This window comes from Dufourea novaeangliae, unplaced genomic scaffold (genome assembly GCF_001272555.1).
Source record: "Dufourea novaeangliae isolate 0120121106 unplaced genomic scaffold, ASM127255v1 scaffold228, whole genome shotgun sequence".
Classification (NCBI taxonomy): domain Eukaryota; kingdom Metazoa; phylum Arthropoda; class Insecta; order Hymenoptera; family Halictidae; genus Dufourea; species Dufourea novaeangliae.
In genome coordinates this window covers 1129564-1144271 of record NW_015374150.1, presented here as the reverse complement: position 1 = coordinate 1144271, position 14708 = coordinate 1129564, and the positions used below count along the sequence as shown (strand labels likewise).

Here is a 14708-nt window from a genome sequence, read left to right as displayed (position 1 = left end):
ATAGTTTTTAAACAACAACTGATCGAATATTGGCTTGAGTCTAATTGACTCAGAATGACAACGGAGGGTTAAATTAAAACATATGCAGTTCCAGTTAAAATTGATAGAAGTTCATGAATATTAAGACACACTTTATACCAATTATCTATATAATTTACATAAAATAAAACACTGTAATAGTATAAGAAGTTAGACTTCTTGATTGATATAATACAGAGTCTTCAGCCTCTATAACAATTGATTGTAATTAGATTAATAGTGCTTGTGCCGGCGTCGTTTGCTCGTATCAGATTGTTGCTTCGTAATACTCGATAAACGGCGATAAAAATTTGACCCAGGTAGATCGAAAGTAAACGGACGTCAGAGGCAGACGTCAGAAATGTCGGAGGCACCCAGTGAAGAATATTAAGCACCGTTAATGAACACGGTAACCCACGATCGTCACCGTTTCTGGCCGTGTTCGAGCTACATCATGACGGATATCGAACGGTTAATGCTTCCATTGACATCTTGTTATACGTAAAACGTGCGGGTGTAGAATCTATAAAATATTTTGTAATACTTGACTCTTCGTTTATTCATCGTTTAGCAACGATGAATCAAATGTAACACAAACTGTTATTCATACTCTATACAGTGATTCCTTGATGAATGCTACACGAACAACGGCGTTATTCCCACCAATGGGGCACTCCCCTTCTGGAACCAATCAAATCAGAGTAATCAGAAACTCAGCTTCAGGTAAAAAACAAATTTATAAGGGGCTGAAAATTTTTCCGCCATGCCATAAATGCTCTGAAGCGGACCCAAGTACGTCACAGTCATCGAGTAATTACAGTATATCTTTAAAAATTACTTATAATTGTAACCTTCTTCATTAGTATCAGTTGAATAAGATATGTGCATTATTTAACCTTTCTTTGATGAGGTAAAAGTCTTATTACTTAAAAGTTTTATTAGACAACTAATTGTTTTGTATTCTCATATAAGAAAACACAGAAATAAACAGGAATCTCTTTAAACAACTATTGAATAAGAATAAGATATTCTAAAAATAATCATGACGTTCTTCGAACGCCACTTGGCCAGTTAACAGTTAAATCAACAGAATAAATGTCTGTTCGGGAAATGGCTCGTCACAAACAGATCCTTCGATCATGTAAGTACTTTGTGTTTGCTATGAATCTTATGGATCGATAAGAGCTATGCGATGCGCGGATGTTGATACACCATGCTCGTACACCATGAGAATGCGAGGTCAGAGACCGTCTACCTGTCAAGGCAAGCAGCTATCCTGCCAGAAGAAAAAAGCCTCATCTCCTATAGAAACGCCGCACAGTTTCGTCTCTAACGACTATCTAAATGGTAAAAAACTCGAAAACTCTCTGCATTCTATATATTTCTTTTTGCAGTAGACACTAAGGAATATTCTTCTTCGTAAGGTTTGTAGATTGTCTCCAAGTCACTCGATATTTTCTGAAAGAAAATTAAATGGTAAAATGTATCACTGAGAAGTCAAGTGGTATTATATTTAGAGTTCAAAGGGGAATAATAATATAAAGATTGTTCTGAATTATTTTAAATTCTAAAGATGTTATATTCTAAGTTTCGTTAATTCTACAAATAGTCGTAAGACCGTTGGATACTGTTTGCTCAACAGCAAAAGGAATATATATTTAGAATAAATTCCTGGTGAGTATTGTTTCACACAGTTCATCGTTGCGCGCGTATCGTTCGTCTTGTCCAAACTAATAGATCGCTTTTTTAACTTCCTTCGGGCTTCGGTTTGATGATTTTCTCGAAAGGGAAATTACGGAACGCGTTCCTGAATATTTCTGTGAACGCTGCGGAGACAAGATCGTTGATCAGACGTCTGGTCATCACGAAGCCCGGTTGCCAGGCGCCGTTTATTATTCTGTCGAGGACGTTCTCGAGCATTTGCCGGCCGAACAGCAAGTTTGTGATGTGGAGCTTCAAATCGCGGATCGTTTGCACGTCCACGCTCGCATCGATCTTCTGGCCGGGCCTCTTGGTGACGGTGGTCGTCTGAACGAGGTCATCTGGAACCAGAAACAAGAGGTCATAAGATGTTTCGTTTGAACAATAATATATTTAACAGGTACCTTAATTCTTTAATCCGTTTCCCTGAAACGTAACTTCGAAATTTCTATTAGCAATCGAAGAGTACAGTAAATTATCGATGAGTGTTTGAAGGCTCCTTAGCACTGACAAGAAGAGAGGTACCCAGGTGTAACGGTGAGTTTTTAATGAAGTTTAACACAGTGATAGAATTATATTATAGAAAATATTTGTTTCGCATGTGGCCATTAGTTTATGAAATATTTAACGTTCAGAGCCTTCGAACCATCATCGATGATTTACTGTACCCAAAGGAACAATGTCTACTTACAAAGGGCCAAAGTGAATTTTCCTTTATTGCTCATGGAGGAACCCAAAACGGCTCCATTGAAGTCGTACGAACCAGATAGGAATTTCTCCGGGAAACTCTGAGTGTAGACGACCTGAAATCGAAACGGAATTTCAAGACATCGTCAATTTACATGCAAACTACAGTTCATTAAGAATCAGACTTGTGTCCAGACGGTATCTGCTACATCTCTGCCTCGGTCGGTATTACTTTATGACCGTGTCCCAAGTTTCTTGTACGGACACAGTTAAGTCACAGACACATCCAAGTGAAAGTTACTAGCAAAAAGTCTCTACTACAGACGAAGTAAAATCCACTGGCAGCTCAAGGCCATTTCCCTGATTGAATCGACCATGATGTGTGGTGAAAATAATAGCCTTGAACTGTTAATCGTATAAATTTTAATTAACTAATGCTAATTGTTACATCGAATCCACGAACTTACCTATACATTATTCATTTCGATTAGTAAATAAAGAATAAATTAATCCCTCTGTGTTTGTAAACACAGTCTTGGACCGCCTTCAGTAGCCCCTACAATTGGGGTAATTTCATTCAAATCGATTGATTCATTGTACGAACAATGAACAATAGCTGGTTACTAAACTATGGTAGTTTATGGGTTAAGTGAAAAATAAGGATAATAGGTTTTACCTTGTAGTGCGGTATATCACTGACGAATTTCGTCACCTTGCTGGCGGTCCATCCGCTCTCCGTGACATTCTTCAGCGTTAAGGTGAACCCGAAGTTCGGCAGTCCCCGTTTCACAGCCACCTCCCTGGCGAAGAACGGATCGAACGGGGTGATATTGTACTTCGAGAGGCCGGTTTTGAAGTACGGCCGAACCTCGTTCAACGCTTCACGCACACACGCGTCGAAGCCTGGTACATTTGGATGGCAATCCTCGAAATGGTCCTCTGTAAGAGGAGAAAGTTCGTTTGCTTAATACAAAATCTGATATAAAGTGATTCGCTCGACTACCATTTCTATCGTGAAAGGATTTGCGTTTGAAGGATCGAACATTCAAACAGCTCACTCTGGCATACATTTGAAATAAGGCATTAGGTTGCTATATCGGTGATCGATTATGAGTTTTGCTGTTGACCATGTTTGTCAAACAGGATTGCATTATGCTGGAAATACTAGGAAATAGAATGATTTAGAGACGGTTTCCAGTGAAACGAGTAACGCAATTCCTTTTGAGGATAGAAAATCCAGTGATCCATCGCGCACAGAGCTTCGTGGTACCAAGGTCAGAAATAATCGATTATAATCTACCTGCGGGTAATCACCGCAACACCTGTTCCATGGAAAAATTGCGATTCTTTATGAAAGGTGAAACCATCTAGAGAAGAAAACATTGAGAAAAAGTGTAATACAACGAAGGGACAGATTTACATTGAATCGAGCTCAATTGGTACAGTTTTATGTTCTAGCATTCCATACTTTCCACCGTTGTTAGAATGGTCCCACGTTCCTTGAGAATTTTCCGCTTGCATAATGTTATACTTTGTTATATTCTTTGCGCAATATACCGTGCGTAAATGCACGCATTATATCACAAAACTGTCGGTTTCCGACGTAATTTCACTAAACTCGTCCGAACGCTGTCGAGCCATCATCATCGATGAAGATGACGTCCGGCCACATGGTTAATCAAACACACGTACAAACTCCTATCAGAACATTAATCGTGTAGCATCTAAAAAGCACTCGAAGGACCACCTTAATTAACAAAAATTGGTCATGACACTTGGACCACCTGTTCAATTTCATTCATCAAAGAAAACATCAGAATTACCCGTTACAATCTAAAACCGCTTAATTGTACGTACAAACTCCTAACAAAGCATTAATCATATAGCATCTGAAAGCACTCGAAGAACCCACTTTAATTAACAAAAATTCTTTATGACACTTGGACCACCTGTATAATTTCGATTTTGAAAACTCGTTCAGAATTACCCATTAACGACCTAAAACCGCTTAAGGACTTAACAACACGCATCACTCGCCTAACATAAACAAACCTCAATTCCTTGTTTGTCCAGCACCACCCATTCTTTCACCGCGTAACACACAATCGAATCACCAACATTCTACCTTCAAAGTACCAAACTTCTATCGAACAGAACGTAAACATTTATAGGTGCCATTTCAAGTACCTTTGGTTCTCTACGCGAGGAACAATCACTCGGCCGCGATGTCGAAAGCAGAGCAAGCACAGTACGTTTTATCTTACCGAATTCCGCGATCGTGGACGCGACCAGAAGGTGCAGGACCACCAGGACACCGTACGTCGGTCGCATCTCTGCAACCGTGATGATCGATAAATGTCACGTTACAACGCGTGTGACGGCGTCTGGTTACGAAGGACCGCGAGGAGGTGTAATTCCAGCAACTAGGTGAACGCACACGCTCGACGATGCTTACGCTTTCACTCTCGACCGTACATCTGAAGAGAAGGGTTATACCACCGGTGCTACGTTCCTCGTCCACGGGATTTTCGGGCCGAACCTTATATAATTCCCGTCTGAAACAGCCGGGAACCAGCTAGCATCTCTCGGTGGTTGACCGCCTCGACGAACGCCACGCGACGAGATGCAAGACTAAACTATCCGACACGAACTTGTTTTCACGAGATTTTTGTTGCCTCGTTACCCACCCCCCTCGGTTTCTCGCCGGTTTATCGAGGCTTTAACCTCGATATAGGCGTATTTGGCGAAATAAACGACTCGACGGACGTATAATGGCCGTATCCTTGGGCTGACGCGTGACATTGCAGGTGTGAAGGATTTGTCACGATTTGAGGAAACATGGTAATTTTTTTTTTAGTTTGATATATTATTGTGATTGCCGAGGATTTTTTGGGAGTTAAGCTTGCTGAGAAGGGTGTTTAAGTAAGGGTTGAAAGTGGAATTAGGACGGAAAGAAAAATGGCACCTTCGCGGTGTAGGAAGGAAGAGGTCGCTCTGGTTGAGGAAACAAATAATTATTTATGTTTTTAAATAGCTTGTTTTTATGAATTTAGTTTTGGAAATAATTTTGGACGTCTGGAAAATGTTGGAAATGTCTATACGTCTTTGGGAAGAAGAAATCTTAACGATACAGATTTCGATATCGAGGATGACTTTCGTCTTTTTATGTAATTCCCAGATTTCTCCTGGCTCCTGTTTGTGATGGTTGTTCACACCGTTCCTAGAACGAAGCATACAAAAAATAATGAAGTATAATTATGCAAAATCGCACGATTGTTATAATGAACGTATTCATACAGAATACAGAGAGGATCGAAAATGCACGAATGGAATTCCGAAGACGTGTAACACGATGTTGTTTGGCAAATACCAAACGATCGCACATCAGCGAAATCAACGTGCGAAAAAAAGAGAAATCCTTCAAAAAACTTGTTTGTTAGAATCTGCGAAAATTCTCAATTCAAATATTCAACGGTGAATAAAATGTTTACTCGACAAACGAGTATACATTTCTACGTATATTTTTAATCTAAAGAAAACGTCAACGAATGAACAGAAAAAAAATTATACATTCTCGTGTATCCTTTTTCTATTTCGTTGTTTTGTTTTAATTGCAAGAAAAAATATGTTGCAACGTTTTAACAGAGAAAGCTGATTGTGAAGTCAGTGTTATGCAATATTTTGTTTTAATTACAGTCTACGACTTGTACGCGAAAGCATTGCAAATAGCCTAGAGATATTATTATTAAAAAATAAATCAAGCATTAACCATTAAACTATTCAATAAGCAGCGCATGACGATTGGTGCAATAATTCTTCTTTTCGTTTTCCTTATAAAGAATAAATAGTTCCTAGATTTTGAAAATTATAAAACGTACAAAGATTAAAAGACTATGCAATATGTCCAACTGAATGGAATAATTAAATGGAAACATTCGAATCACGAAATAATTCGTCGATGTTGGTTCTGAATTCCAAGGCCCCTGTCAGCTGCAACCGTGTATACAGCAATGTAGGAACAGTTGAGCTACAGTTGCAACACAGGGGAACATTCATGAATTACGTACACGCTCTTAATTGACTCTTTCTTACCTCTAAAAGGAATTGTGTCTCTTTGAACAAAGCATTTATCATATTATCAAAGCATTTATTCATATTATTCACATGTATATTTATAAACTAATCACTCCATTACTTATATACCAACGAAACTTAACATCTTCATGACTCCGATACTTTCCTGAATTCATTCCGCGTGCTCAGTCTATCGAAAATGTTCGTTACACAATACGGTAAGCTTAATTGCAGACTAATGGAAACCACCGATCATTCACTCGTTTATTTCACGCAGTCGTCTACCTATTCGCTTACGTTGTGGATTTAACCCGTGTCGTAACATCGTCACTTTTTTCCTAAACGCTACTTCGATCGTTAATGAATCATTGTTGGTTTTCTTGTGCCACCGTTCGTCGTTATTACAGGTTCTTCTATTATTTACGTGTAAAAAAAAACACAGAATTGCATTACCCGATATGTGCAATTAGTCACCGCCGCTAAACACACGCTAGATCCTTTTAGAAAGTTGGTCTTTGTTATAAAAACGACGCAGCGTCCACGAAAAAAATTCATTTTCCCGTGATACCGTATGGAATAATTTCTTCTTACGAACAGTCTATATTATAACAATTTTCAATATAACAGTGTTAAACAAGCATCTTCAAAAAATCTTTCAACATCCAAGTGTGATAGACAGCACATAGGCGCGTAAATAATTGAACTGATTAACGAATAACCTTTAAAAGTCCAGTAGATTTTTTCATTAATTTTTGTGTATTTTCGAGTTAGAACATTTATATATTTGTTATAGCATCATACTACCAAAAATAAAGGACCCCTCTGGAGCCCAAAGAAAAGCTACCCGTCCTCTACAGGTGAAACAATTTAAGCACGTTCTCCTTTTATAGCCGTGGTTTATAATCGTTGCGATGGTTTTGAGTGACGCCAGAAATAAACAAAAAAAATCAATACAAAGGTTCCCTTGGATAAAAGTAATTTTTTTCCCTTGCGCGATCGAGAGAGGCGGACGCCGGAGGACCCAGCTTTCCCAGGTTCTATCTAGGGTACTTTCGACGGTCTAACATGGCCTAAGCCAAGACTCGTCTGTCGTCGCAGACGAAGAAGGCGCAGGTGCACGTTTGAAGCAGTGAAAGTATCCGAGTGCAGTTACGATCTAGCATCTGTCAATGCCCTCTTGCATAGTCAGTCTTACTCTAGCGGTGCCGTTTAACCGGGGAACCAGGGATTTGAAGCAGACCCGTGGAAAGTAGGCACTGTGAATCACGCTGCTTGTCCAGTCCAGGTGAAGCTTGACAGGAAACACACGGGCTGACGAAAATCTACGTGAACGGTTTCGATCCCTTGGTGACTTCATCCCCCCTGATTAACAGCCCCACGATGATGGGATCGATGATAGTGTTCCTGTTCCTACTCTTGGCGGTGGACGACTCGACTACTCTCTCCGTTAATTCGAACCGTGAGTAGCCTGAATTTTTTTCGACTGGTGAACCGTTTGTTCGTTTGCTTCCTATTGGACGCGGTGTCATTCAGAGTCAAGTTTGCAGATAATGCTCGAGTGAAAGTTAAATTAAACGACGGTACGTCGGGCTTGAACGACGGAAGGAAAGGGATTCCTTTTTGTTTCAGAGCGATCTAAACGTGTATATTGCATTATTTGTATTCTGAACGTTGACGATTTGAACAGATAGGATTATTCGTACGTGGTCTACGCGAAATGGTAATTCTTGTACGTTGAAAACTGCTGGAACGTTACATAAATGTGCGCTATCTGGTAAAGAGGTCACTCGTGCAGCTAACCCAAAGAAATTTCATTAGAATTTCACAATGTGTAGTTAGAGTGACAAGCTGCTTGGCAACTACCATTTCGTGCGACCGGCGTGGTTTCCGCTTGCCTCATGCCGATAGTCCGATTCGTGACTATGTACGTCTAAATTGACTTTCCGTGTAACGAACACTTTTAACTGATTTGATTGTTCATCCTCAATTTCAATGGATTTTCTATTAAATTGTGTTTTATTGCTTGCAATGTGTTATATTATGTTATTACAGCCGAATACGTGAAGCAATGTTCGAGGAGCGATCCGAAGCTGAAGACGTGTCTGATAAACGCTCTTCATCATCTGAGACCGTATCTAAGCGTTGGGATACCGGAAATCGAGCTGCCTTCGGTTGAACCTTTTCGTGTAAGTTCGTGATACTTTGATGATAGTGAGATTAGAACCTAGAAGAATTTAAAGTTTGTTAATACTGATACATATTTACATGACCAAAGGGTCAGATGAATACAGCACATCTAAATATCGAACCGTTACTCGAATTATTCGCGAGTTTGCTTGTTACAACAGATGGACGAGCTGACTCTGTCCCTGACAGGTGGTACAAACGGTTACAAGGTACAACTACGAGAATTGTTCGTAAGGGGAGCGAGCAACTACACCGTTGAGGACATTAAACTCGGCTCACCCTTTGAGGCTATTGTACGAATGCCAGCCCTTATCTTGGACGCGCATTATACCAGGTTCGTTTTCTTCCATCAAGATACCTTTCTGCTCTACTTACTCGACTCGTAGGTAACCGAAAACTGGCCACCACCTTATGAGACATACAAAGTACACTATAGAAGCGTGTATTTATATTAGGACTTTCCCTGATCAAATTTAATCAAATATTAATAAATATCGATGTTTATTTAATTTATCAGTTCAGGAGTACTGATCATTCTACCAGCCAGCGGCAATGGAACATTCCACGGCCGGTTCGACGATCTCAAAGCTCTTGTCAAAGGTACCGTTTCGACGAAAGTGAAGGACGGTAAGACGTACCTTAACCTCGAGAACCTCGATGTCGATCTGGAAGTCAAGAACGTGCACATGAGAGTCCGCAAGATTTTTAATAATAATCGGATACTTAGTAAGTATTACCTTCTAGCATTCAAGAACTATAGAATGTCTAATTTCCTTGGAATGTTCAAAATGGCCGCCATTAGACTTTGTGTCAAATCCCACTTGATTAACCCTGGTCTTTAAATATCAACTATATTTTTATTAATATGAAATTAATTATTTTCACAGCGGAAGCAACAAATTTGTTCCTCCGTGAGAACGGACAGGAAGTGCTAAAGGCGATGGAGCCGCAACTGAAGAAGAAACTGTCCGTACTCTTCGCTGGCATCGTCAATCAATTGTTACGTCACGTACCAGTCGAAGTGTTCCTCCTGCCTTGAATAAATTCGTTCTCCGTGTTACCACTGTGGTAAACACCGATATCTCGATTGTATTGGATTGGTGGGAAATCAATGGCCCTTCGAACGTATTCATGACACTGCCTTTTTTGCTATAATTGCAAAATATCAATAATTGTAGAATAAAAACTAAATATTGGTGATTAATACATTGGGGTACATTGGGATCAGTTATATAAAATTATACCATGCGACATATACGTATGTGGAACAATGATGTTGTTTTGAATTGACGGCCCTTTATTCCCCACCAACTTGATAATTATTTGTTCAACGGATAGCACACGAGATATATCGAACCATAGAGAATCAGTTCAAATTAAGACAATCTTAAGTCGCAATAAAGTTACAGCACGCATTCACGTATTGGAATATATCAGATGGATAAATCAGAGGACAGGATTTTAGTTAAGAAATTTAGCTTTAGTTTAAAAGTGAATTGTAACGGGACTTCATGTAGAAATATATGTATATATTTTTAATCATCGTATCCTGTTTCTTTTTTTCAGCAAACTTTTCAAAAGGAAATCGCAACCACAGTGGTATTTGGCATTGGTTTATTTACATCACACTGTTCGATCCAATAACAGTCACAGATTTTAACAATCCATTTCAAGCACCGTCTCGCAGCTATTCGTTACAGACAACTCTCGAACAGAGCTTACAGTTTAAACGTAGAAATAGTTCGAAACATCGTCCCTGGGATCGTTCCCATTGCACAACATTAAAATATATCTCGCGGCCCTCGCTTCACTCCTCCGTTTGCTTAAACTCCTTCATGGTCTGTCGATCATGAATTCCGTCTCGATTCGCTCCTAATTATTTACTATAGATCGAATGTAGATCAAGGGAATACCGCCGAGAACGGTATCTTCGAGAAGAACCGATTGACGAACTCGGTGAGATCAGTGTCCCAAGCCTCCATCAACTTCGGCAATAGACTTCGGTACACCATTGGCCAGTACTCGTTGACGAAATAGAGGGCAGCTTTGTCTGAAAAATAATTGTTATTTCATTATTTCTGCCTCGATACATTAGACAACAAATTCCCGATCAATTTCACAATTTTGATCATTGTTCAATATTTTATGAAAAATAAATCGCACCGTGGTTGGTAGTTGTTGCCGTTCAAGAAAAGTCGAGTCTAAGATATCAAAGAATTAAACAAACAATAAAGAAAAAAAAGAATGTATGTATTATCGTAACCGCTGATAAGGTAGCAGCAAAGAAAACACGCGTCTACGTGTTCGATAACGTAACTTCTGATTACAGGAGATGCGTATTAGGTAAGAAACGATGTAATAGATCGACAATATTACAAAGTTAATGATATGAAGAAAAGACAAATTACAAGGGTAAACAGGGAATCATAGAGGAAGTATGGCGATCGCATGCTAATTATGCGCCTGTAGAGTCTTTTGACATATCACTGACAAGGGCTTCCCATACATCTACAACGACGTGATATTACGTAACAACATAATATCGATATGACGTCATCCGACTAATGAAAGTTTACGCCAATTCGATGCCCCGTAAATTGACAGCGCGTAAACAGCTCCACAACAATCGCGTGTTTACATAACACGTCACGGTACGTTTTCACATCATATTTTATTTTTTTTTTTTTTTAATTAAATTAATCTCTATATTTTCAAGTGAATCTATCGATTGGTAATTTGTACTTACTCATTTCTTCGTTTCCGTTGAAGAGACCGTTGAACCAGATCTTCATGTCGCCGACTTCAGGCACGAATTTGAAATGTTCGACTACCCACCTGTCGTCGGTTACGTGCCCCGAGATGTCCCAGGTGGTCCTGACGTCCCCCATGCTTACGTTGAAGAAACCTATCAGGAAAACAGCATAATATTGAAGACCATGTTTCGATGTTGATGGACTAGAAATTCCGATTGATTGAACTTGGACCTTTTCCACCGATTTTGAAGCTACCCAGATTTCCGTCGGCTTTGTAGTAGCCGTCCAACAAGAGCTTCGGAAACTCGACGTCGACTTCCAATCGGAAGAAATCGTCAGATAATTCCGGTTTCACGGACAGGAAACGAGCGTTGGAAAGACCGTAAATATGAGCATCGCTGGCGCTCATTGCTCCGCGCATTTGGCCATTGTTGTAATTCATTGAATGGGTTTCGATGTAATACGGGTCCAAGGGTGGAATCTCGAAATCCGGTAGGCCTGTTCGTAACAATACCAAAAGTATCGATAGAAAATTCTTCGACGTCTGAAAATCGTCAAATAAAAAAAACAAAAAAAGCGTTTGCGATAGTTATACCTTCCATGAAGGTGGGCCATGATTCCTGAATGGCGAGTCTCAAACAGGACGAAAAGTCATCCGCGTCCTTCTTGCAGGTCTTCACTGTCGAGGCTGACGAAAAAGAAACAAAAATCGTTAGCTGATACGACACGAATCATCGGGGGAACGGTGAAATTGATTAAAGCAGGTGATCAGCGAAATTAATTGCAACAATGCAAATACATTCGCGACAGAAACGAGGAAAACGAGACCCAGTGAACGGCGGTTCACCTGAATTCGCGAAAATTCAAGTCACCTCAACGTTCGCACGTCCCACGCTAACTTTCTAACTCACTGGTTCGACAGAATCGGTAACAGAAACTTTTATTCTTTCTAACGAACAGGGACCACGGGGTCGAGTACCAATTATCGAGTATCAATTATATTCAGTCCAATAAACACGAAACAATACGGTCTCCTAATTCGATAGAAAAATTCCGAACAATTTACAAAGAATTTAATACAAAGTTAAAAGAAAACCAATTGGAATTTCTAGATTGATATTCATTCACGAAAGAATTACCCCCACAATTCTACGAAATAATAGTCCATCCCCGCTTCAGAATATCCCCCATTAATCCCACTCTCTATCGACAAAAAGCAAACCACAAAATCGAAAGATTTCAATCTTTACAAGTCAACGGTATATCCCCACTTCGAAAACTACCCCATCTGCACCAGAAAAAAAACAGGAAAGCTGAACAAAATCGAATCTTATTCCCCTGTCGCGTTCCAAGAGGATCGTCTGTCCGGTCCCGTAGCACGGCAAAGAACTTACGAAGCTGGTAATCGCCGACGACGAGGGCAACACCGCAGAGCGCAACACAAATCGCAGTGACGGCTCGGTACGACATCCTGCTTGGTTAAAAATCTTCCAGCTAGCCTCGCCAATTATAAGCGGTCCGTTTATATAGTTTCCAGCGCCAAGGACTCCGTTGCAAAATTGCATGTCATTAAACCGCGCCAACACGTGAGAGGCAAGAAGCGGCACGGTGGTGCACCAGGTGGCCCCTGCAACCACCCAGGCCCCGGCAAGCGTTTGAAAACACACGCCGCACCGCGGCGAGTAGAAATTCCGGGGGAATGCGCGTTTTACCGCCGCTCTTCTTTTGTTAGGTTTTACCATCGGGGACTAGTCACCGACTCGGCTCGGAGGCTGTGGAGTATGGGATATCTCGCCACAGCTTTTCTGTCACTGGATCGGCATCCCGGGCTTGGTTCGGCCGACCTACCGGCGAACTAAGGCAGGTCTATCGTCATCGCGGTTTTCTCTTGACGTTCCTCCCTTGTGCCCGCCTCGCCGTCACAGGTTGTTCCCAGAACCCGCTATCGGAATAATTTCCACGCTTGTTTACCTTCTACCGATTCTGTAACGCATTATTTTTGTCGCGGTCGCCGCTGTGTATCTCGAACGCACTGCTTACGAGTCTCGAGAACTGGAGCTGTGGGACCATAGGGGGAGGAACTTGATGATAAAGGTAGATCTCTAACCAAGCCAATACCTGGAAATTCGGTATGATGTTGGGAGATATTCCGAGGATAATAGAAAAGATTGTTTATCGGTCTGAACAGTTTCGAACAATTGCCTGTGATCTACTTACTGGGAACGCTTTACTTGGTCATTCTCTGGTCCCATGGATCTTAAAATTCTGTTCTGGGAATTTTTCGTGGAATGACCACCGCTGAGACGACAGAAACGGGTAGGATGAAATTTCCTGCATCGTCAGTGTCGTTGACGCGTCCTCTGATATTACGATGGTGTAATGTTTGTATGAAATCCGTGGTAACGATACGTTGGGTCCTTAGTTTGGACACTGTAAGTGGTATGCGCCGCGGCGATGATTACCTCGGACTGAAAGATGCAATTTTTAAAAATTCTGAAAATAGACGTCGAGCGCATAATTAGTGGTCAATATTCATCGATTCATTCTTGTCATACCGGTTGACACTTATCTTCTTGTTTTGTCATTACTAACACACGGCACCTGTTTTCGCTGTGGCCTCTGGTAAGCAATGTTTAATTACATGTATTTAATTAATACACATCTGAACATTCCCAGGCGTTACCGTAGACGAAATTACACGTTGATGTTCGAGTATGAAAAGAAAATTGATAGTATCCTAATTGGGTGACGCAATTGGTCGTGTATAATTAAACCATTGACCGTACAATTCCTTCTGTTTTTTTTTTCGAAAATTAAGGAATTTCTTTTGTTATGAAAACTTATGTAAACCTAATGCATCGATTTTGAAAGATATACATACTACATAGTGTTTCTACGAGTCCATTCGAGGAAATATGAACAAATAGGGGCTAATAACAATAAGTATTAAAAATTCTTTTTTTTTTAATCAGAGACCAGAGAGTGTGCTTTTTTGACACTCGAATCAGTTTGACTCTTCGTGACATTGAATTTACTTCCGCGAATACTTATTCCAAGACTTGTTTGCGGTGGCATATCATCACACTTTAAGCCTTTTTTTCCACAAGATTAGTCCACAGATGATCGCTTCGATTTACGTCCACGTGTTGCAAGATCGTGTTTAAAAAATTTCGGAGCAATTCGTAGGAATCACTATCCTGAACACGGATTAAATTGTGGTGAAACTGCATTTGACGACGTATTCCAGCAACGAAGAATAATAAAAAAAAGAGGCCTAAGCCAATTAAA

At 40.3% G+C, this 14708-nt stretch overlaps 3 protein-coding genes across 3 annotated transcripts; 1 reads left to right on the top strand and 2 right to left on the bottom strand.

The window, feature by feature from the left end:
• Window positions 1-1685: 1685 nt before the first annotated feature.
• On the bottom strand, window positions 1686-4737 carry LOC107191488. The gene is made up of 4 exons (XM_015580551.1): window positions 4671-4737; window positions 3083-3345; window positions 2411-2522; window positions 1686-2060 (listed from the first exon to the last, which is right to left on the bottom strand). The coding sequence occupies exons 1-4, from the start codon at window positions 4735-4737 to the stop codon at window positions 1765-1767; spliced, it is 738 nt and encodes a 245-aa protein (XP_015436037.1). The 3' UTR covers window positions 1686-1764.
• Window positions 4738-7860: 3123 nt separating this feature from the next.
• LOC107191487 (protein takeout-like) lies at window positions 7861-9706 on the top strand. Its single transcript, XM_015580550.1, has 5 exons — window positions 7861-7939; window positions 8533-8666; window positions 8829-9001; window positions 9185-9393; window positions 9555-9706. The coding sequence occupies exons 1-5, from the start codon at window positions 7861-7863 to the stop codon at window positions 9704-9706; spliced, it is 747 nt and encodes a 248-aa protein (XP_015436036.1).
• Window positions 9707-10267: 561 nt separating this feature from the next.
• Window positions 10268-12899, bottom strand: LOC107191631. Its single transcript, XM_015580717.1, has 5 exons — window positions 12815-12899; window positions 12016-12108; window positions 11652-11918; window positions 11414-11572; window positions 10268-10717 (listed from the first exon to the last, which is right to left on the bottom strand). The coding sequence occupies exons 1-5, from the start codon at window positions 12888-12890 to the stop codon at window positions 10569-10571; spliced, it is 744 nt and encodes a 247-aa protein (XP_015436203.1). The 5' UTR covers window positions 12891-12899; the 3' UTR covers window positions 10268-10568.
• Window positions 12900-14708: the final 1809 nt, after the last annotated feature.